At 39.4% G+C, this 25,678-nt stretch overlaps 1 protein-coding gene across 1 annotated transcript in view; it reads left to right on the top strand.

Moving 5' to 3' along the window:
* Nucleotides 1-25,539, top strand: part of agbl4 (AGBL carboxypeptidase 4) — a 460,789-nt gene extending 435,250 nt beyond the window's left edge. The window contains exons 10-13 of the mRNA XM_030132962.1: nt 3,101-3,253; nt 10,177-10,339; nt 24,856-24,949; nt 25,070-25,539. Coding sequence (XP_029988822.1) covers nt 3,101-3,253; nt 10,177-10,339; nt 24,856-24,949; nt 25,070-25,157 — 498 coding nt within the window. The 3' untranslated portion in view covers nt 25,158-25,539. The remainder of the gene's footprint in view (nt 1-3,100; nt 3,254-10,176; nt 10,340-24,855; nt 24,950-25,069) is intronic.
* Nucleotides 25,540-25,678: the final 139 nt, after the last annotated feature.

Here is a 25,678-nt window from a genome sequence, read left to right as displayed (position 1 = left end):
GTGTCAGCCTCTGGATCTGATAAATAAAGCCAGCATACAAACACCAAAAACTGCAGTGCCTTGAATGTCCACTAGGGGACAGCAACAAAAAGTGAGGTAGTCATCAGTTAACATGTCCTGCTTGACACCAGGAATTAACTTGCTTAAAACCTGTAACAAAAAAGGTTTTAGTCACTGAAGCTAATTTCCTCATTTATGACATCTGTACAGGAAGTAAATGCCAGCTTGTGTGGACTTTGATTAACAGCTAGCATTAGCTCAGCTACTGAGATGGACATTTTGTGCTCCTGTTACTGCATAAAATGTATGTTAGAATGTACTGTCAGAAGATCCTGAAGTTAACTGATGCTTAATTATGTGGCCTGTTGACATAATGTACAGACTTTTGCTAATGTTAGCATTAATTCAATTGAATTATATGTCTGTGTCAGAGAGCCTGCTAATTAGGACAGATAACTATAATTAGTGTGTTCATACTTTATAAGATGTTTGCATTACTGGCACCCCTAGGGGATGCTCCGTACACAACTGCATGTGTTAACATTGATTAAATAGTAGAAGTTACTTGGTTGTGTTTAATGTGACTGTTACTGAATGTTTTCAGTTAGTTTGTAAGAGCGTGGAGACTCTTACCCATGGATGGTAGAACTAGATTATAGACCTTAAAATGGAACGTTATTTTGAACAGAAAGCAGCTCGTTGGTACGGAAGCGCATTGCATTCACATGAAAAAATTAAAATCTGCTCTGTTTTTTCTGAATTAACGAGGTAATTTTCTCATAATTATGAGAAAAAATAAATTCTGAAAAAAAAAAAAAAATTGGCTCTGCTTTTCTGAGTCAATGGGACAGTACTTCCTCTTTATCCAAGCTGAAGTTTTTCATTGTAGGAAAAAATCATGCTCGGACTTTTAAATTTAATTCAGTTTTATTTCGATTTGGGTTTGAAACATTGGGAGATACTCATATCTTTATGTAGTGTTGATGGCATTGTTGTTAGTTTGTCGACTCTGCACAGGCACCTCAATACAGAAGCATATTGCATTTACATGAAAAAATTAAAATCCGCTCTGTTTCTCTGTATTAATGAGGTAATTATCTCGTAATTATGAGATAATTATCTCGTTAATTCAGAAAAACAGAGTCAATTTTATTTTTTCATAAATATGTTTCTTGTAATTATGAGATAATTGTCTTGTTAATTCAGAAAAATAGAGCCGATTTACATTTTTTCATGTGAATGCAATACGCTTCCGTAGTATTTTTACACAATTGTGAGAACTTAACTGCAGGTTCTATGAAAAAACGAAGCAGAACTTCTCGCTGTCTTTCCGAGTTTTACTGACAAAACAATACTGGTGCAGTACATTAAAACAACGACTAACAGTACACAAAATGATCTCTCTTCTGATCTCAACTGACACTTCCTTCTTTCTTCGTAGATTCGAACTTTGACCTCCTCTCAACTGAAATGTAAACAAGAAATGCCCCCTTGTGGTTAAGTGTGAACATCACATACCAGGAACAAATGAGACCGTGTATAGAAGCAACTTACTTTTAACTGTATTTTTAACAACTATCTAATATACTTAAACTATCTGAATGTAAATCATGAAATATAACCCATAAATAAATAATAATGAACTAAGGGCACAACAACAATAATTTTAAAAATGCCTTTATGTTGTAACACTGGTTCAAGAAGGTTAAAGTAAAATATTTGAGTATTTCATCCAGCTCTATGGAAGCGTATTGCACTCACAGAGCCAGTTTTTTTTTTTTTTATAATTTAGTTTTTCTCTTAATTACAAGATAATTATCTCATTAATTCAGAAAAAACAGAGCCAATTTTTTTTTTTTTTTTTTTATGTGTGAATGCAATACGCTTCCATACACTGGTACCTAAGTCCAAAGTTGTGTTACTTTGACATTGTGTAGTCCATTGCACATATGAACTAGTGCTTCATTGGCTGCTTTTCTGGTCAGATCCACCGATGAGGCAGGTTTTAAAATCTGTTTCATTTAATCATTGGGGACCAACTGTTGGGTACTGACAGATTTTTATTTGGATCAGCAAGAAAATATATGTTTTGTTCTGAGTGTTTATTGTTTGAATAATTCAGTCAAAACGTTGATTACATATATATTTCTGTTTGTTTTGCTGTTGAGAGGAAAAAATGTAGGTTTCAATTTAACAAATGCATAGAACAAATTCCAGACTCATCAAGTGTACATCCTCTGTAAAGTGTTGGGTGTCTCAATTCCCATTGTGAAGTGGTTTACACTGGTTGGTTATTATTGGTTTATATGATTTAAAAAAGCTCCATGGTATAAAAAGTGAATGTAATATCAGACATTTTTTTCAGTTGTTGGTGTCTTGTCAGTAGTTTTACAGACATTTCTTTGATCATTGTGCCCTATGGGGAGAAATTCAGGGGGCTTTTGTGTTGCAGTACCACAAACAGTCCACAGGGAGAAATGGTGTGAACGCTGAGCTGTGGTCCATATCCACTTCTGCTATTATGGACTGTATGGGTTCACCCCTTGCTCTTCCTCGGCTCCACCCCCTGCTTCATCCACTATCTATATGCAGTCTGTGGTTGAAATGCATATCCATTTGTGTAGCAGACATGCATCTTTAAAACTACTAAATGCCTGAAGTGGGTGCTTCGTTGAAGTTGCTATTCAGTGGCCAAGCAGAAGTAATAGATCTGATTATACTCATTTTACGCAAAGAACAGTACAAAGAATCAACATTCCATACTTAACCAGTCTATGTGTGCCCTTCTGAAGGACAGAATGATTGAAGTTAGGAGTGGGTGGCCGGTTCTCAGGCACCAAGCGTATTCTCAGTTTTCAGTGTCTGAGGGGTTTGTAGGGGTTTGTCCCATGGGTGACATCCTCTCCTCAGTGTAGTATCCCTCCAGCCAAGAAAAGCATCCCTAACTCCCAGTGGTAAAGCTCCGTGAGAACTGTTGCTTGAAAACTGTCAGAGAAATATCCCATCTCCCCCTACTAACCTGCTGTATTTCATCTCCTGTCTGTTCTTCTGTCCTTCTGTTCGCTTCTCTCCCCTCCCTCCTCTTTTCTCTCTCCATCAGAGGGTCAGTTTGGAGTTCTACATTGATGTTCATGCCCACTCCACCATGCTGAACGGCTTCATGTACGGTAATGTGTTCGAGGACGAGGAGCGTGTCCAGAGACAGGCTGTCTTCCCCAGGCTGCTCTGCCAAAACGCACCAGACTTCTCCTTTGTAAGTCACAAAAACAGACACGCAAAACACAGCGGACAGGAAGGCTCTGTGGCGAGTTCACAAATTTAACTTGAAATAGTCTTTTCTCACTGCTGAGGTGCATGTAGTGCTCAGTGAGGCACTTAATTGCCAACTGCTGCACTCCTAGTGGCATACAGTAGGAGACTGTGGTTGCACTGGATACCTCCCAGGCGTAAATGTGTGTAACTGCATGAAAATGAGCAAGGGTGTTGATTAAAAAAACAAACACCTACTTTATTGGTTTTCCCTGAATGAATAAAGGTGAAGAAAAACACACATACACTTGATATATGTATTAATAAATGAAACACACTTATATAAGAGCAAATGTTAACACTTGCACACTTCCAGAGGAGGTGTGAAGCCATCTGAGGGGAGAGGTGTGCGCAAGAAGAGGCACATCCAGCTGTGTACAAAGATTCTCACCTTGACTGCAACAAAAGGAGGAAGTCAAGGGGGAGAAAAAAAGGTTGTGTGAAGGGTGACATTGTGAAACTTCAGAAATCCTTTGGGGAAAATTATGAAAGTAACTGAGAATATGATACAGACACCAAATATATGATTTATCCAAAACTGTTGCTGTTCAACTATCATAAACTCACACTAGACAAACATAACCTCCTTGCTAGAAGTAAATATGAAAATGATCCATAAGAATCTATGCTGTTCCTTAAAGAAGTGGAGCATGACAACAGATGTGGTAGGCTGTACATTCCCAATTCAACTAAAAAAAGATGGCAAAGTAAGAGGTACTGAAAACATAAGGAACAATTAACAATGTACAGGGGTTGGACAAAATAATGGAAATACCTTAAAAAATCAACAAAATATAATTTAATATGGTGTAGGTCCACCTTTTGCGGCAATTACAGCCTCAATTCTCCGAGGTATTGATTCATACAACTTGTGAATTGTTTCCAAAGGAATTTTAAGCCATTCTTCAGTTAGAATACCCTCCAACTCTTTTAGAGACGATGGCGGTGGAAATCGACGTCTTACTTGAATCTCTAAAACTGACCATAAATGCTCAATAATGTTGAGGTCTGGGGACTGTGCCGGCCATACGAGATGCTCAACTTCATTAGAATGTTCCTCATGCCATTCTTTAACAATTCTAGCTGTATGGATTGGGGCATTATCATCTTGAGGTGAAGGTGTTTCCATTATTTTGTCCAACCCCTGTACAACTTGCAACTCATCAGTTTAACCGGTAACAGGTTAGCCACATGATTGAATATAAGAAGAGCATCTTAGGAAAACAGTGTTTTAGATGTAAAGACTGTCAGAGGTTCGCCAGTCTGCAGAAAACTAGGTCTACAAAAAATGTCATTGTTTTGCAATGTAAAATTGCAAAGAGTTGTAACTCATAGAATACATATCTATAGTATATAATATATAATATAACCATCATTAATCCAGATTCTGAGAATCTGGGGAAAACTCCAAAAAGTCAACAAAGCATAAGTCCCAAAATCAACATTGGATGCCTGTGATGTTGAGGTCCTCAAGCTGCACTGCATTAAAACCAGGCATGAATCTGTAAAATGAAAAATGGAAATTCCTTGCATGGGCTCAGGACCACTTCCAGAAAACATTTGTTTTGACTGTCCGCTGTGCCATCCACAAATGAAGGTTAAGGCTCTTGTCATGCTCAGAAGAAGCCAAATGTGACCATGAACCAAAAACACCACTGTCCCCTCTTGGTTAAAGCTCAAAACAGACTGAATGAACTAGAGAGGAGATGGACCAGACACACTCAGTTGAAAAGGTGTGTTAGTGCCTATGGAATGGACAGCATGCACATCTGGAATGGCACCATCAGTGCTGAAAGGTAAATGCAGGATTTAGAGCAACATGTGCTCCTATCCACAAGACGTGTTTTTTTAGAAAGGCCTTTCATATTTCAGCTAACAGGTTTAGCATTACATTACTGAAAGAGTCCAGGTGCTGAACCGGCCCACCTGTGGTCCACAGCTTTAAGCCATTCAAAACATTTTCGACATCCCTAAGCGAAAAGTATGACAAAGACTCCTATATCAGACACAATGGAACAACCTTTGTGTCCCAAAACTCCAGAAACTGGTCCTCAGTTCCCAGACATTTATGGACTGTTACTGAAAGAAGAGGGGATGCTACACACTAGTAGACATGGCCCCATCCCAAATGTGTTGCTGCCACAGAGTCCTGCACAGGTCCACTTTTCCAAACCTGCACCTGCCCGTACCTGCAAAGTTGTTTAAGACAACCCGACCCACTACCTGCATTTATTTTCATGTACAATCTGCACCCGCCCGCACCCGTGTACATTAGACCCACAACCCGACCCGACCCATGATTAAACATATTGGGCCGGATCTACTAAGATCCCAATTTGCATGTACTAATTTGCGTGTGCAATCTAGAATTTTGCGTGTGGGGTTGAACCGCTGTTTGCGGGTGATTTACTCAGATTGCTTGCACAAATGTCAACAGGTGCAAAGTCTTGCAGACCACCCTATTTAAAAGAGAATTTTGTGTGCACTAAACTGCTCTGGGATATGCCAGCATTAATAGTGCGCTGAAGGATCCAGACGGACAGAAATGTAACGTTGGAGGAGTTTTGTCATAGAAGGTATTGCATGACTCATTCATTCATTTATTTTTCATTTTAAAGGTGTATGTGTGGGGGGGGGTGGATTGAATGACTGTCAGGCGCACATAATTTAGTCCCACTGTAACCTAATGTCGGTGCATATTTTTAAGTGGGGTGGAAAAGAGTCTTATAAAGTGGGTGGGTGGGTGGGTGGGGAGGCATACGTCTCAATTATTTTCTCTTCCATCATTCCAAAAATGTTCACACGAAGGTGAAAAATGCGTTCTCTACATCTTGTTTCATCATTTCGATGTCTCCTAACCACAGCCATGTGTGTGCAATTACGTATATAAACCATTTGCTCCTCCTTTTGAGACGTGTTAAATATAGATGCAGGTTCTATGAGCAAAATTGCTTTCGGGTTTGATAAATCACTTTGCGTGTGTTAAATTAATATATTTACATTTTCTCCTCCCAGCGCATGCACAACCACATGTAAACACCTCATATTGCATATTCATTATGGTAAACGTACGAACTGGACACAGACGCGTTATTTTGCACCTGTGAAAGGTGCAACCCCTAGTGCACACTGTTAGTAAATCAGTTTGTACTTTTTTTGCATTACATTTTTGCGTACATTTTTTTTTTTTTTGTTACATATAAATCGCTCACAAACAGGAGCACGCACGCACGCACTTGGCAATAATAACATTTTTAAAAATGCCCAAGTGGAGATACACGGTCCAAAAGTGCAACAATAAAGTAAAAGAAAAACTGTCGGTCTCCATTAACGCATTTTGTCAAAGAACAGTGTGCTAATTACAGAGGGAACATTGTCACTAAGTGTTCAGGATTGAATCAGAACAAAAAACATCCTTCTTCTGATTGAATGACATGCAGCGGCAGCCTACCTGACTACTAAACGTCCGACTTGGCCTTCGAGGATGGATTGTCCACAACTGTATATTCATCGCAGGCTATCTTTCTCTTTATATCTTCCATTGTGATGCTCTGGCTCTGAGTCGCAACCTCTTCAGTGCTTTTATTTCTCACTTCCAGTGCAGGCTACCTGTCTGCGCTGCTCAATGAGGTGGAGCTCACTTCAAAATTAAACAAACTGGATCAGATGATCATCATCATGTCCTACACAATGTTTTCATCCATGGATCTTTCATTTTTCACTTCCTTCCTTCCTTTTTTCACTTTGCTACCCGCCTACATTTCATGTAATTTTACCCATGCCCATACTTGCGAAAATTCTTCCTGTTTTTTTTACCCGCCCCAGCATGTCTTTGCGAGTTACCTGTCAGGTATCTGTGGGTACCCGACCCGGTGCAGGACTCTGTGCTGCCATCAAATTCAAAATTACCTTATTTATTTTTCTTGAAGTCGTAAATTTTCTCAATTTAAACATTTGATGTTTTCTACCTTCCATTGTGAATGAAGTATGACTTCATGGGATTTGTAAATCATTGCACTGTTTTAATTTACATTTTACACTGTGTCTCTACGTCTTTGGAATTAGAGTTTTGTATAAACAAAAACTGCATATACTATATTGTACAGTCCTTTACTATTAGCGGTGCTAAAATAAATGGTCATGATAGTGGCACAGTAACAAGGTTTCTGGACATATAACCATTAATATAGGAATGTACATAGATATAAGTAGGTATTTTAATAAGAAAAAAACAGTACAAGTAAATGCTATACTATTGGTGACAAAGCACAGGACTATAAGGTAAGCTTCAGTGTTTTTTTTGTCCAAGTCGTGCAGGTGTTCTGTTCAAGCAGCCTCTTAGGTCTGGAACTGGGTCTATTTGAACAGGAGGGTTGAGTGAAGTGAGAAGGAGGAAAATATAAGAAAATGACAAACAGAGCCGTGATGTGGAAAAGCACAAGTGAAGTAATGTTAATTCAGTGATTGTACCTGAACCCAGCCACACATGCATACAGTAACACCATGTCATACAGGTACATTTTCCACTTAAGTATTTCGTCTCAGCTCTGTGTCACTTCCACTGACCTTTGATTTCTCAGTGATGGTGACATTTCATAGTAGAGCCACTTTACACACATCATAAAGAATAACCTTTATTGCCCATTGGCACTTAGTGGCAGCGTGGACACTTAGATAGATCTAGACAGTTGGATGTTCATCCATACATGTATGGAAATGTCACCAACTGCTGCTGCCTATAGAATGGTGTTACCAAGGACGAGCAGAATGCTTTTTCAGGAGGATTTGGTGCGTCTTGCTTTTCTGTCTCTTTCTTTGTGTATTGCTTGTGTGACAGATGGCCCAGGGGTCATCTCCCTTACTGTGCTTTTGTCCCTGTGCCCATTCAGCATTACCTAAAGCCCAATGCAGCAGCAGCAGCAGCACAACACAATCACAGCAAACTCCCACCGGTGGCCTCCGAAGTCTGCATTTCAGCAAGCCAACTCTCACTGCAGCACAGTGGAGTGACAGTGAATGGAAACTTTTTCCACACTCTTCCCAAGACAGCATCGTTTTTTGTGTAGTTCAGCTGACACATTGAAACCCAAAATAGATGTGTGTGTTTTTTTTTTCCTGCAGTAGCCATTTAGAAGCAATCTTTGTAATGACTTTGTATGAAGGGACGCTGTTCAAAAAAAGCTACCCTTCATAATTTGTCCCAGCTTCTCAAGGGGCTTACACTGCAGGTTACTGAGAAACAAATCACTGGATGGTAATGTATTTTTACTGATGCTACTTGTCAACTGGTATTGACAGTGTCCTCTCTCATTTATCAGCAAGAACATATACTTGACTGTCTGAAACTCCAACAATTTGGTGAAAATATTAATGACAAATATAGGTTCTGTGCAGATATTAATGAATATACAGGGTTTTTTTTAATTTTGCTTAACAAAAATCTGTTCTGTTTTTCAAGGTCCATGTACCTATTACACAAAATATGACACTGTCCCCACAGTAATTAATCTCATATCTGACCTATTTAAACAAAATGAGCCTTTTAATACTATGAAGAGAACAACAATAGATGATGTTGTGGCCTGACTTAATATGCTTTAATAACAGGGAGCATTTCTCTGACGGCAGAATAAAGTCTTTAAAAAGACTACTAATACCTGGGTGTCATGATTTACCATAATACAAAAGTAGTTAAATTAGCTCCATTACTAGAGACACAAGTCACCAACACAATAGTCACTTTGGTATTTTTTTGCAGCAACAAAAGCCATTTCCATTACACTGCACAACAGCGCAATGTAAAAGTGCAACAGACAGAGTTTTTAAAAAAAAAATTTTTTTAATTGATATGGAAACGGGCACAAATACCAAAAAAAGGACTATGTTGCTGCTGAATGGGTTTTTACTTTTTCTTATCTTTTGCAGTAATTGTTTGAGGAATTGGCTGTCACTCTTGTTTTCAGGGACTTAAGAAATAGATTTGTTGGTATTAAAGGTGTGTAACATTTAGAAGGACCTAGTTGAAGAAATGTAAGATAATATTCATAATTCTCTTGTCATTAGTGTGTAATCACAGGAAGATGAGAATAATGAGTCAATTATAACTGTACAGGGACTGGGTTTCCTTTCATGTTGTCAACATGTTTCTACCATAGTTCTGAGCGGACATCCTCTTCTTCTTAACATTTTATAGCATCATGGTCACCTGCCCAAGTGTGTCAGTGTTAATATCATTTTAATCAAAAAACCCAAAACTGACAAAACAAAAACCTGGCTGTAATGAGGGACTTGTGCCTTTTTGTGGAGACAGTGCCCACCCCATTGGCTGCAGGATCATATGTCAAAGTCACAGCCATGTTGGAGTGGTAAAACTGGCCTGGAAACATGTACAAGTAAACAGAGGAGGTGCAGTTTTTCTAGATTAAAACCAGGTGATGTTATATTTCTCAATCAACCTAAATGAGCCTTTATTATATTCAGTGGTTGGAGTTGTATGGGATAAAAACAAGATTTTGTCTCCGAAGCATTTTTCCCTGAATAGGTCATAAACCTGAATATACAAGCATCTCTTTGAAATTGGCTGGGAAATATATTTTAGACTCAGCCCCCACAATTATGTGGATGTGTTTACAGGCTTGTCTTGACTGGTTCAAAACCATCACAGCAACAGACTGAAGCAACCACTGTAGCATCTATATTTATATTTATATCTATGTACTGAACCTTTAAAAAGCTTTTTCTGAGAAAATAGGAGTTGAGGAATGTTCTGTGTCATGCTTGAGCCAAAGGGTCTCCTTTTGTAAAGTTGCTTTAACAGAGGTTGTTTGTACATTTCCCATGTAGTTGTTTTCCTGTCTCCACTTCTAGTCCAACACATCCTTTAACCGAGACGTGGTGAAAGCTGGTACTGGCAGACGTTTCCTTGGTGGGCTCCTCGACGACACGTCCTACTGCTACACTCTAGAGGTGTCCTTCTACAGCTACATGACCGCCGGCAGCACCGCCCCTGTGCCCTACACTGAGGAGACATGTATCCTTTAACATACACTTTTACCAACACACACTGCTCCTGTAGTCACTGAAATCCAGTCAGTTGATCGTTAGCGTCATAATCAGATGGTTTATGTTGCATGCATTCATGAGTCTGTGTGTGAGTGTGTTAGGTCACTAAAAGCACGTTGATCTTTTGTTGTTGCTTGTAGCGACAGATGTGCACTGACAGAATAGGGATGTGATCACTGTGTCTATTGATTTCATTTACAAAGGAGAGCAGAGAAAGGGGCTTGCGTTGGCATATGTAGTTCTGTGTGCACATGATTCAGGCTTTGATTGTGATAAACAATGGAACAATAGAACAAACATGATTCCTGTCAACTCCAATCACACACATGCACACACGTATGTGTTGACAGCTGAGCCGAAGGTCACAGGTGCCTTAATTGAGTCAGATAGGGAGAAGTTTTCCTTCAGCTGACCTTCTCAGGGCTGGAGAGCTCCCAAGAGCTGATAGTGGTCTGATCTCTCCATAGAGTGAGTGAGAAGAGGGAGGAAGACAGATTCAAAGAGAGTGATAAGAACCCCACATATGAAAACTCTGTGGGTATATAGATGCAGCCCTAGTGCCCTCTAGTGTCTGGAGTGGGAGCAGTTTGATTCACCACAGATGTGGCTATTCACCTAGAAAGTTATTGACATTCATTTTGAAGCCCATATATCAAAAATGAGGTCTCTTTATGCCCATGTAGAAAACTAAAGACTGCAATGCAGCGAAAAGCCAGGATTAAGCATGTGCAGCAGTTTTCACTTCATATGGTCAGGAAAAAAATCTGGAATTCTTCAGACCGACATTGTTCACACTATCAGTCTAAATGCCCAATTTAGATTTATTGCTAACATTGGACATTATTTGTTTGCTCATTCACACTCTTTTTATTCCAGTGCAACCTGGTCCTGGACTGACCTGCATGTATAAAAGCAGTTAAGTCAGATTGTTCCATCAATACAAGTACAAACTGTCCACTGTGAAAATACTCCATTATTATCCATTATTTTTATTGTTATTATATTATCCATTAAGTAAAAGTTATGCAATCAAACCCTTGTAAGTAATAATATTGTATGACATGTAATTATTCGTCATTGTTAAATGGTCCCTATCAATGTTTTACCATTATGTATGACGTTTTTGGATTCATTTTACTGTTATACATGTTTAAGGCTGGGGTCACACTGCAGACGATCAGATCTGTATTTGATTCAGAACTACATATGGAAGTGGCCCAGATAAGAACTAAAAAGATCAGAATCAGTGTCACACTGTCATGAAAAACACAGCTGAGTCACATATGAGCAAAGGATCAGATTCAGTAGCAGCTTTGCCTTCAGTCCCAGCATGTAACCCTTAAGGGGTTTCTATTTAAATAAATACATTTAAAAAATGCATTTTATTGTTTAATTGTTGCTTAAAACATAAGTCAGATTGATTCTTAAATGATAATTAGTCTGGTCCGTCTCAGTTCATATTTGACATCCAAGGTGTGTTATCAACAGGTTCTGCACGCCTCTAGACAAACCTACAGCCAAAGGCAGCAGTCGTAGATCTCATTATATCAACTCACACCTGACCTGCCCTGTATCAAAGAAATGGTTGTGATTGGCTCTAACTAATCTAGGCTCGGTGGTAAACAGTTTGTACGACAACATAACAAGACTGATCTGCCAGAGCAAATGAACATTTGCAGGTGGATCTGGTTCCCAGGCTGCCAGCACAGTCTATAATTTGATCAAATATATTGATTTAAAAAAGAACTTCAGAATCTGTAATCAGTACTGTGGTAATTACAGTGATCTGTTATTATAAGTAATAAACCCCAGAATGCACATATTGATCAATTAGATCCAAGTATGCAACAAGGCTCTTGTAGTAAAGTGTAGCCTGTGTGTGTTCGATGTAGTCGTAACCAAAGTTCCTAAACCCTCAGCACTTTCAGAGGCGTATCTAAGGGCTTCATGTCAGACATGAGGGAGCACATTAATACCCAAAGACATATTTAGCTCTACAGCGAGGGAGAGTGGTGTGTGTGATCATGATTCTGGTGTTTTTGCTGGAGTCAGTGTCAGTAGGTTCAGAGTCCGAGACAGAGAGCGAGAGCCTGTGTGGGCGCAGAGGGGACGCTTCTGCTCAAGGTCAAACTAGGCGACAACACAGCACTGCATGGAGGGCTTGCTTGATCTTTTTTTTCCTGTTGCAAGTGTGTGTGTATGTGTTTTGTTTTTGGATTGGGGGGGCAGGTGTGGTGGGCAGCAGAGGGACCTGGTGTAGAGTGGAGATTGGGGTCAGGCAGGTTGAAGGAACCAACCATGTCGCTTTTTACGCCCCGGCAGTCTGCTCGATGGAGCGTGCAAATCATCAACAGAGACCTTTAGCATCTCAACACCCCCCACCCCCACCTTTCTCACCTGTGTGCTCACACTTACACACACACACACACACACACACACTCACTCACTCACTCACTCAATGTCCTCTAAACTAATCCATGACAAATAAATAATAACCTCGGCCACTAACTCCTACCTGCCTTCGAACACGCCGCCCTTACCCTTTCATCGTTTCCGACTCTCCACTGCTGTGACTTGTCGTCACTAAAATTGAAATCTTAACCTTTCCCACAGCTGAGACTTTTGTCACAGTTTGAAGGTATAATGTGGTGTATGTGTGTATTTATTTGTCTGATCCATCCTTTCCTCTCTTGTTCTGTCCTCCTCTCTCCTCTATTCTGTCCTTCCCTCTCATCTCATCACCCAGAACATAACAGCTCATTATATCATCTAGTCAAGCTGAGAATCCTCTTCTCTGAAACAGCAGGGACAACCTCTATCTGTCTGTCTTCTCTTTGTCCTTTAATCATTTAACACCTATGTGCATGTGTGTGTGTTTCATTGTGTTTAATGTGTGCATTTCTTCAATCCTACATGTCTTTTTTGTCCTGTGTTTCCATAGAGCTTGTTTTCACAGAGTAATTCCGGACGTCTCTGACATCCCTTCTCCTATAAATCAAACATTTTTGGCCAGTCATTTTCCTCCAGGTTTTTATGGTTTCATTGTCAGACAACATTTTTTGACAGACTTCCCAGTCCAGACTGTGAAGTTTAAACTGGAGAGTGTGATGGATCAAGGTCGAGAAAATCTGGGACTTTGTTCAAAACTCAGCTTGAGGCTTACCATTGTGTTTGTGTATCTGTGAGCTTCAGGGTCTTACTTTTGTAGTTGTGTGTGCTTTTTATTTTATTTTATTTTATTTTTTTTTACTGTGGAAGAGAGACTGTATTCAGCATGACTTTGAAGCATTATTCAAAAAAATTTAAAGCCATTCAGGACCTTCACTCTTCCCTGTAAAGTTTCTTTATGGTGTTATTCAACAGTGTCATTTCCTATGTAGAAAAAAAAACAGATCCACAGCATGTCCAAGTTGAAATGACAGTGCCACTCTTTTTTCTTTGTTTTGATTCCTGCTAATTTTTTATTTGCTTCAGTGAAAAGAGACATTATTCAAAAGTGTTGACACAAGAGTCATCAATGCAGAGTAGACACTGGTTCACCAATGGGGTGTTGTAAAGCACTGATGCTAAAGGAACATGTGAGCTGTGGCCTTCCGTAGTCACACCTGTCTCTACACATCATTAGTGTTGTATTAGTGCTGGACATAGGTATGACACTCTCCACTACCATTCTGAAATAGGGATGAAGTTCTCTGGCTTTGATAAGTTTGTGTTACTTAAAAAAAAGGAACACATTAGTTTTGGGCAGCGCTGGTATCATGCTAAGCACAGGTCATAAACAGCTTTTTTGCAAAATAGTGTTGGAGGAACACTTGTTTTGATGGAATATTTACATAAGGGATGCATCGATCCGATACCAGTATCAGGCATCAGCTCCGATACTCAGTTTGTGTACTTGTATTCGTACTCGTAAAAGTAATCTGATACACTGCACCGATACCACTTACGGCCGTGTGACATTCACAGTTCAGTGCAGCAGGTACGCAGTGGTGGAATAATGTGTGGGCAGTGTGAAGAGTGTGGAGATTTTTCAAAATAAATGACGGTGATAAAACTAACGCTGACTGCAAGTAACGTTAAAGACACAGACAGATACGGACGCAGCGTTCTGTCCGTCCTCTGCGTACATTCCATCTGTTTTCCAGGTGCTGGCAGATGCGTACACAGACAGAGAATACCACCAGGAACCGTGGAGGTAGAGGATCTGTTCAAAGAGCGACTGTGTGAGTTAGAGAAAAACTACTGACAGATTTATGACAACTACCCAGGGCTGGGCCGGTTTCCATCCTAGTTATAATACTATGGACGTACGGAGTGGTGCGGACCACCGCCAGAGGAAGTGAAAACGCATTTATCTTCTCTCTACCTACTGAAGCTTTGCTTTTAAACCTTACCAGCGTAAACGCTGGAATATTAGTATCCACATTAGTGTTACCTCTGTCGTCTCCATGTTTATTACTGACTTTCTTCTTCTGAAAAAACTTTATTCTTCTTTGTGGTATTTGGCGCCCCCTAATGGATTGATTGAGAAATGCTCATTCCAACACATTAAATGCCAGTAGCAGCACTTTGTTCCAGTCAGACTAATGACAATGACAGTAAAGCACATTTACAAAATGAAATAAGAACTGGAATGGGATTATTAAGTACTCGGTATCGGTACTCGGTATCGGCAAGTACGCAAATGTAAGTACTTGTACTCATACTCGGTCAGGAAAAAAGTGATATCGGTGCATCCCTAATTTACATGTTGAGAAGTGTGGTATTAAAATGATGAAATCTGTGTAAAATGAAATATAGAAAGATGTGTGTCTTGATTGTATAGGTGCAACCTCAGATGTTGTTCTGTCACACACAGAGGTGGACTTGCTAACATCCTAACAACAGTTATACCAGGTTAGTACATTTTTCCTAAAGATCAATTTTGACTTTGTAAGTTGATTTCAACAGGGATATTTGTATTCAAATCATCATCTTTCTGATCATATAAATGGGAGATTGACAGCTATAATGACCAGTCAGACTTTAGAATACATCCAACATGCTGGTGGGAAACAGTCCAATTCATACAGACTCAGCATACAACTGATTTCATCCAAACATCACAACAGCTCTCATGACTTCAGGATTTGGACTTCATGTTTACCTACCCAGAGGAAAAGCTGTGGCAGTGTCCACTCATACAGACTCACACAATACACAGGAATCCTCAGTGGTAGACCTCCCTGTGTTCAGGTGTGTGATGGCTGTGTGCCAGTGATGAGCGCCTCACCATAACCGTGGGACTCTGAACACCAGAGCTGCCAGTGGAATGCAGTAAAGCATCAATGAGCCCAATGGACAAGCTGTGACAAGTATGCAAATGGATAGCTGGGAGGCAAATATGCTTCACTACCACACATCATACACATCATATCACACAGACATGCACAAATGGGTAGGTGCTCACTATGCAAGCAAGGGCACACACACACATGCAGACATATTCTTACACTCAGTTGATTGCACAAATATTGTTACTATGCTCAGATGAACAGGTGTCCTCCCATGAGTACCCACAAAGATGCACAAATACACACGTCCAGTTGTGTTGTGGTATTTTTGCAGTTGCTGTAATGGAGTGGTGATGCTCATGAAGAGTTTGAGAAAGTTTGAAAATTGGACCCATAGAACAGTGTTGTGATGTGAATCTCTCAGACACTGTTTTTCTCTATTATTTCATTCATCTCATCCAAAGGCTGTGACATCTCCCACTGGTTTGTGGATTGCTGTTTTGAAGCCAGTAGTTTACATTTTGACATGTGCCATGTTTATGTTTTGGGACCAGAAGTGACCATATTTGGATAAAGTAACAGAACTGGGGGTTTGTGAGGGGTCATGGATGAGCTAATGCTAAATTCTAGCTTAGTGACACCATAACATTGGTTATCTTAATCAAAAGTTTGTGTCATAATGTCATTAGGTCTTGTTAGTGTTGCTTATTAATTACAACCACAATCAAGTGTTTGTGTTTATTCAAATTGTAGAATCTTTGAAAAGTCAACAAACTAGACTGTGTTGAAATGAATAAAATGAGTTGGCCCAGACTTACCTAATCTTACAAATATATTTATTGAAGAATGGGCAAAGCTAATTGAAATAGAGCCTTTGTTTAATATCAGTAGCCTCATAGTATAATTTCCTAAGTCATATTTTTGGCCTAATTATGATATCTGCGTAACTTTACTTTCCTGACACCACTAATTAATATAATGTAGATATCACAATTTGGCCAAAAATATACAAAGCCAAACCTTTCTAAAACTCAATTTGAGGAGATGTATTATGCTTGTGTTTGTAATGATACTGAATAACTGAAATATTAAAAAATATGGTGGAACTGGGATCCTGTTCCTGCTTGTGTAGCCTATGTGTACTATGAGAAAACTGAAATCTTTGTCAAATGTTGTGTTATTACTCATCTCCTTGGCACTTTGTCTTGTCTGGGATTTAAATCAGCTCCTGTTTGTGTCTTTGGGCAGCAAGACGTGATGTCTTTCAGTCCAGTGAATCGCTATTGGGGACAAAAATGTTCTTTTCTGTATTGCTGTTGTTGACTATCTTCTTAATTAGCATTGATAATTAGTTCCCTATGTGTCAGTGCAGTGACAGGACCTGTCAGTGGCCTGTATTGATGAGTTGAATGTCCCCTTGCTTGTCTCCTTGTTAACTCTGTGATCTCGACAGCATTCTGTCCGTGTCGTGTCCATTTTACCACTGGGCCCTTGTTGTCTGATTGTCACCTTGTCTGTCTGTCTGCCAAGACCAGGCACCAGGGACATGACGGTGAAATCCGCTAAATGCCGTGCTGACAGTAAACAGCTGCGGTAAACAAGTAATGACGTTCCCCCGCCCCCTTTTTGTCTCATGCGTCCCGTATCTCATCAGCACCTAAGCTGCTGTGCCCTTGAGCCGTGACAGTGACCCACTATTGATCAGACAAGACCATTATGTGAACCAAGAATACAGTTCAGACACATGGGTGACAGGCAGAGGGGCTGCAGTGTTCAGCCATTTGTACCACCTCCCCAAAACAAGATAATGATTATACTTCATGGCACTTTTGAAATGCTGTGAAATTGGTAAAACTTTAATGTGGTAGTTCCTCAGCTCTTTCAGCCCAAGATTCACATTTTTACTGACTCTTACACTGTCCAAACAATGTTGAATAAACACACTTTGCTGGAATCTTGGAACATCAGTCATGCTGAAATCTGTTACAGCATTTTTTCCTATTTGTTACAGAACATGGTTTTCATCTTGCTACATTGTTTTTATCTTAGTCCTTTTCATGTTGATGTGTTTTATCGTGACCTTTATGTCATTTTTGTTATCTTTTATGGTGACATAAATGACTTTTATGGTGCTGGGTGAACCCCCTCCTTTGCCCATAAGTACCAGGATAAGTTCCTGCACCCCAAGGACCCTCACAATGAAGGGGTTCCGGAAATGGATGGATATTACTGACACGTACTTTAATCTGTCCACTGGCCCATTTTGGATCCCAACTCTAAGAACAGCAGCTCTGGTTTCATAGTCAAGGTCCTGGTCCACTTTAAGAAGAGGTTTTCCTGGCGGTGGACTGAGGTAGCTGACGTCTGTGTGCACATGTCCACCACCGTCCCCTTCCGTAATCCCACATACAGCCTGCCCACTGTTTCCTGGCCTTCACACCTTCCACGACCTGCTGTAGCAGCATCCCTGTTCCAGACCTGACGGTTTCCCACGACAACGGATCAGGCAGCAGTCGGGGCTTCCTCTGAGTCTCCAAGCAATTCGCCCTGTGGATGAAGTTCCCCTTCAGAAGCTGACCGTCCATCACAAAACCTCCTGTAATAGACGGTGAGTCGTGACAAGCCAAGCTGAGAGGCCATCTGCGCACGGTGGGGTCCGGGAGATATTTTTGTCACTGAGCGAGTCTGGCCAAAGAGCTCGGGACTGGCACCGAGCTCTGCTGATGGAAGGAAAATGAGGAAAACACCAAAAAGTTTCCTGAGGTCAAAATCAAGATGTCAAGGATACACACAGACTTTGTTTGAATTGTGCGGTAAACAGATCCCTGTAAGTGTGTGGTTACACATGTTTGAGAGTATACAGTAATGCAGTAATAAAAAAGGTGTCAACTTGTGGCTTTTGTGGAAAAAAGTTAAACATAAGCAATATAAGCAAGATTCAGAAGGACATAACCTTAGTTTGTTTTATCTCAGGCTAATCAGTATCATCAGCTTGCAGTGTAATGAGGCAGACTGTGAAGCCCATACACCACACACTCATAAACACACACCAACACAAATTCACAGCGAGTCTGGCCTGATGCAGGACTAACAGACAAACAGCCAGATGGGGTGTAAACATAGACTCTGGAGTCGTGTGGTGAGCGCTGCTATCAGCCTGCCGGGTGAAGAATGAAGTTCTGTTTCGACTCCCAAACATACGCAAAAACACACTCTTAAAGGCCAAGGTGACAGACTCACTATAGAGGCAGCTGATTGCATATTTACGGGACTAACTTTCAGGTGTGTCCTTGTGTGTGTTCCTGCACGAGTGTGTTGTTTGAGCCTGAAGTGGAGGCCGAGACAGGCCCATTAAAACGACAATAGATGGTTTGGGACTTAACGGCTTTTGGACAATAGCTTTTTCACCTTTATGGCAACAGGGATTTATGTAGTGGAGGTTATTTTTTGATCATTACAAGAAAATAGAGGGAAGAAACAAATAAAATCTTTTCTCTTCCATGCTTTTATGCTAGTTGTTTCAATCATGCTGCTGTGACAGATGGGTAGTCCAGCAGATGACAGATCATATCTGAGTATCAACAAGGTAATGACAGGGAAAGTGACAGATTATGTCTCCATGTTGCTCCATCATGCTCTTGCCTGTTGAGGAATGGAGACACCTAAACATCAATGCCTCAAGATCGAGACAAATATTTCTGCGTTTTTGTTTGTTCTGTGACGGATCTATGTGTACAGTATGGAGGAGGTGACTGATGACGTACGTCTAGATCGGCAGCTGGTTATTGATACTTGTTTATCAGTCTCCTCGTCTCAGCAACTACATGTAATTTACTTTTGTTACCGGCAGCATTTTTATTTATCTGTATTTGCTATATCCTCAGTCTTGGTGATTGGAAACACTGTTGGTATTGCTGTTGTTCTCTCCTTCTTCATTATCTGACCCTGATTGTTATCATTACTTGCTCTGGGCGTCTAATGATCACAGTCTTAGCAACAGCACTCTTTTATAAAAGCACTGGAGTTATTGATATTGTCCCTAATGTAGTGAGAGACAATTGGGCAGAGAGATGATATGTGTGCGTTCACCTCTGAATTTAAATAAGACCAAACAGTAAGTAATTGCATTTGTGTGATTCATTCCACTGCTGTGCAATAGGCTGACGTGGGTGAAATGCAGCTGATTTAGCCTCGTGTCATGCAAATGCTGTGCATTTGTTGTACCTAGAGGATTGCCATTGCTCATTTCTCCAGGTGCTTGTCCTTGATTATTTGGTGTAGTGCACTGCGTGTGTCGGTAATCACAAAAGAGGCATCATGTCGCTTTGTAAAATACTATATTTTGTCAATGCTGGTATTGAAGACCTACGTGAAGATTGAATATTTTGAATGCGTCACAAAACTATACATCACAGATATTTAGCTATTAAAAAGGGACAATATTTCCTATTTGCAGATCATAGACAAATGTTTATTTCATCTAAGGCAGTTGTTTCTAAACTTTTCTCATCTAATAAAACTTAAGCCCCAGCGCCTTGACAAAGCAAAGTAATAATGTCCGTATCATGAACGTAAAAAGTTGCATGTTTGTGTATTCAGCAGATACAGAATCTGTCCTCATTTCAACTTGTGCTTTTGGAAAGTAGTAGTTGCACATTCAGCCACTGTTGTGGTTTTAGATCTGGTTTAGCTATATATATGTTTGTATATTTAAGGCCAGATCTTCTAAAAGTTTGTGTGCATAAAAACATGTGCAAACTCATTGCACACTCAAAAAAATGTACAAACTGTTTTACTAACAGTGTGCACAAAGGGTTGCATCTTTCAAAGGTGCAAAATAGCGCGTCTGCATCCAGTTAGTACTTTTGCCACAATGAATATGCAATATGGGGCGTTTACACACAGTTGTGCATGTGCTGGGAGGAGAAAATGTAACTATATTAATTTAGCACTTGCAAAGTGATATATCAAACCCAAAAGCAATTTTGCTCATATAAACTGTGTCTATATTTAACACGTCTCAAAGGGAGGTGCAAATGGTTCGTATGTGTAATTGTGCACACATGGCTGTGGTTACTGTTGCAAGAAGGAGACATTGAAACAATGAAACAAGACACAGAGAACGCATTTTTCACCCTCGTGTGAACATTTTTGGAATGAATGAGGAAACACTCTTCAAAACATTTGGCCCATCCAGCCTTGTCATTTTGGAGCTGTTGGAGGAAGTCAGAGCAGATATGGAACCAGCCAACGGCACCTGCTCCTTTCAGTGCTGGTCAGAGACCCCCACCTGCATTATTTGCTGAAGTTCTATTATACGCCAATTTTTCTTTTGTTGTTCTTCTCATGTCTTGAAATCTTTTGACTTCATCGACTGTTTGCATCGTTTTACCAACAGCATTTACTTTTTCACAGAATTTCTTCCATATAGCATTCCTTTGTGTGATCATCAGATTTCTTTGCTGTAGCACATTTAACTGTTTACCTTTGCTTCATCTATAAACACCTCTAATTCTATAAGGTTGAATTTAGCTTTGCACTTTTGTCTCTGCAAACCAACAAAAACCATGCAAAAGCTTCATTTAAATAGGTGTGTCTCTGACACATTTGCACCTGTTGTCATTTACGCAGTCACTCGATAAATCACCTGCAAACCATGGTTCAACCCCACATGCAAAATTCTAGATTGCACAAGCAAATTAGTACAAGCAAATCAGGATCTTAGAGCTTTATATACATATATATATATATATATATATATATATATATATATATATATATATATATATATATATATATATATATATATATATATATATATCGTTATATATATATATATATATATATATATATATATATATATATATATATATATATATATAGGGTGGGGAAGCAAAATTTACAATGAACATTTAGTTGTTTTTTCTCAGCAGGCTATACGTCAATTGTTTTGAAACCAAACATATATTGATGTCATAATCATACCTAACACTATTATCCATACCTTTTCAGAAACTTTTGCCCATATGAGTAATCAGGAAAGCAAACGTCAAAGAGTGTATGATTTGCTGAATGCACTCGTCACACCAAAGGAGATTTCAAAAATAGTTGGAGTGTCCATAAAGACCATTTATAATGTAAAGAAGAGAATGACTATGAGCAAAACTATTACGAGAAAGTCTGGAGGATACTATTAAAGAAGAATGGGAGAAGTTGTCACCCGAATATTTGAGGAACACTTGCACAAGTTTCAGGAAGCGTGTGAAGGCAGTTACTGAGAAAGAAGGAGGACACATAAAATAAAAACATTTTCTATTATGTAAATTTTCTTGTGGCAAATAAATTCTCATGACTTTCAATAAACTAACTGGTCATATACTGTCTTTCAATCCCTGCCTCAAAATATTGTAAATTTTGCTTCCCCACCCTGTATATATATATTTAATCTTTTTCTCGCCCACCTGGGCGGTGTCTCCTTCAGACTCGGGTCCTCTACCAGAGGCCTGGGAGCCTGAGGGTTCTGCACGGGATCTTAGCTGTTCCTAGAACTGTGCTCTTTTGGACAGAGGTCTCTGGTGTTGTTCCTGGTATCTGTTGGAGTCATTCTCTCAACTTGGGGGTCACTGCCCCTAGTGCCCCGATCACTACTGGCACCACTGTTTCCTTCACACCCCACATTTTCTCTATTTCCTCTTTCAGCCCTTGGTATTTCTCGAGCTTCTCGTGTTCTTTCTCTCTGATGTTGCTATCACTTGGGATTGCTACTGATGTATACATATATATATATATATATATATATAAAATTATTTCCTGCTACTTTTTATTATACTCGAATGGAGCAACTGTAACACCCAATAATATCCCCTTGGGATTAATAAAGTATTCTGATTCAGATTCTGATAGACTTCACCAACTGCTAATAAAAAATACTCAGCTGTTAAATGTTCCACGATATTGAGTGGGAGGGTAAACTGCCTGCTGTTTGTTGCTGAGAAACTGATGTCAGCGGTGGGTCTGTCACAGGGTTAAGGTTAGGTTGTCCTTTTGCTAGAAAAGTCAGCTGATTATTTTGTGTGTGCTTTTCACATTTGTGAGGCAAGATTTTTAAATGTTTTTAAGTACATTGAAGTGTAATACCAATGATGACCAGTAGATGCCGACTCCAAAAAACCTTGACTCATTGAAATGTAATGAACTTCTCAATGTTTTTTTCCCCACAGGAATCATTCATATCTCATTGATTTTATAGGACTCTCATGAATTTTTGTGTTTAGAGATCCATCTTTAAATTAATACTCTGGTAATTAGATGTTTAATCAGTCAATCAATCAATCAATCAATCAAATTGTATTTATATAGCACCAAACCATAACTAAAGTTATCTCATGACACTTTACAAATTGAGACTCTAAGCCAATATAAAGAAACCCAACAGAATCCTCCAAGAGCAAACACTTGTGACTGGTGACAGTGGCGAGGAAAAACTTCTTTTTAACTGCAGAAACCTGGAGCAGACCCTGATTCCTAGAGGATGGCCGTCTGCCTTGACCAGTTGGGGTTAAAGAGAGAGAGTAAAGGAGGAGAAAAAGAGAGAGCGATAGAAATAGAGAGAGACTGGGGAGAAGGGGGGAAGTAGGGGGAGACACATGGATGCAGCTGATGCACAGATAACTGAACTAGAACTGTCAAAAGTAGATCAGCTGGTGTTAGTATAATTACTAGAAACCAGAACAGAGCTCCATGACTGTTAATACTACTACTACTGCAAATACAAGTACTAACAGTGGATATACTACTATTACAACAGTTAGTACAAATAATAGAAACCTGTACCATCTATGGAACTATATAATAAACACAATCATAACTGTATGGATAAGTGAAGGATGACAATTTTTAGGCAAATGCCATTCACTTGCACACTTATCAAAGTCACCTACTGCACATTCGTTATTTTATTTATTATTACTATTATTATTATTGCTATTTTTGTCATTTTTAGGCACTTTAACACATTTCTTTATATTTTTTTAAAATCTTTTTTATTTTTTTTATTGTATTTGATTAATTTTGTCTTGTGCTGCTGTACATTTTAATTTCCCCCTTGGGGGATCAATAAAATATATCTTATCTTATCTTATCTTATTTTATTTTATTTTATTTTATTTTATTTTATTTTATTTTATTTTATTTTATTTTATTTTATCTTATCTTAAATAGATGGCTTTGGTGTCTGTTGTGTTGAACTTTGGCTTCTGTTTATTGAATAAAACATTTTACTTCCTCATCTGTGTTGTGATTAATAACAGGACCATTCAATGACTTTGTTACGCTAATGCTGAAATGTTGTTGAAGTCTCCTGTTTTATTGTGTCAGACAACTTGCAGTTAGCATTATCTGACCCATAATGGCTGACCTCCCCATTTCCGCTTTTTAAATATGGTCACCTCCGGCTCCAAAGAACCAACAAGACAGTAGCCACAACACAAACTCCTGGTTTCAAAATGTTGGATGACCAACATGAGACAGACTCTAGACTTCTTCTGTATAGGCTAGTCCAGGGATCAGCAACCCTGGTCCTTGAGAGCCACTATCCTGCATGTTTTAGATGTATCCCTCCTCCAGCACACCTGTCGGTCATTATCAGGCTTCTGTAGAGCTTAATGATAGGCTTATCATTTGAATCAGGTGTGTTGGAAGAGGGATACATCTAAAACATGCAGGATAGTGGCTCTCTAGGACCAGGGTTGCTGACCCCTGGGCTAGTCTATGGTCAAATGACACAAAGTCAAATGACCCATTATTGACATAAATAATGACATAATTTATATTTTTATCCCTCTGCTGCTATTACTCCTCTGCTGCTATTCATCTACTCAGTAGGTGAAAATAGTGTGTATAGTAGATTCTACTGTACATACTGTTTTTACAACTCCACACACTGTTTTACATTTCTTTTTTATATATACAATGTACATATTCTTATAATGGGTTTATATTTTATCTGAGTATCTAAGTTTGCACCTTAACCAAGAACTACCTCCTAAATTTTGTTATGTGTACAAATAATGACAATGAGCATTCTTGAATCTTGAATAAAGTGTTGGTGAATGTAAGTTTTTAGGTTTAACCCTCATTGTGTCCTTCACTGTATGTGCCTTTGTTATTTGTCACAGTGCTGCATCTGTTAGCCTTAACTTCCCCTCCTCAGACATGAAACTGGGCAGAAATGTGGCTCGGACCTTCCTTGATTACTACAAACTTAACAATCTTATCAAAGACAACAGACCAGCTCACATTCAAAGGTAAAACAGCATCTTTTATACACACGTGAATTCATCTATTTCTATTTTTGCTGAAATGTTTAACTGATCACTTCCAAACTCCTATGTATGATCTTAATGTAACTGTATTTTTGTGTCCAGCTCTGAGGTGATGTCTCAAACAGGAAATGGAAAGGGTAATGGTGTCGGTGACAGAGACAGGGAGAAAAGCCACAGTGTCAGGCACTAGACGGGTGGACGGACGGACAGAGGCACTGGACAAATGGACGAAGGCACTAGACGGATGGATAGACACACACTGAGCATGTATAAAAGTCAGAGTACCGTGGCAGGAGGATCCTTCACACTTCATTGCCTTTAGAATCTCCACATCTCCTTGGCTATAAAGACTTATTTTCACAGATTTGTAACAGTGGAATGACTGGTACTTGCTGGATTAAATTCAGTGGACGTTTCCTCCTGGGTTTTTTAGTGACTATAAAATGTGTGCTGTTGAATGCCAAGGGGAGACAGACTGGTAACCCATGTAAAATCCATCTGAGGCCTTCATTTAGCAGCTCCTTTTATGTTTGTTGGAAACAAAAGCTGTAAATAAATGCATGATTCTCTGAGGTTACTGGCTTTTTATTTCACTGCTTTTTAATATTGTGTTTTTTTTCCATACAAGCAAAAAACAACTATCAACCAAACTGATGGTTGTTCCAGAAATGAAAACCTATTCATTGCATCACTTCAAGGGTTAAAGAACCT

The sequence above is a fragment of the Sphaeramia orbicularis genome, chromosome 4, assembly GCF_902148855.1.
Source record: "Sphaeramia orbicularis chromosome 4, fSphaOr1.1, whole genome shotgun sequence".
Classification (NCBI taxonomy): Eukaryota; Metazoa; Chordata; class Actinopteri; order Kurtiformes; family Apogonidae; genus Sphaeramia; species Sphaeramia orbicularis.
Note: the sequence above shows the minus strand (reverse complement) of the source record. Positions and strands in the feature narration are given on the sequence as shown.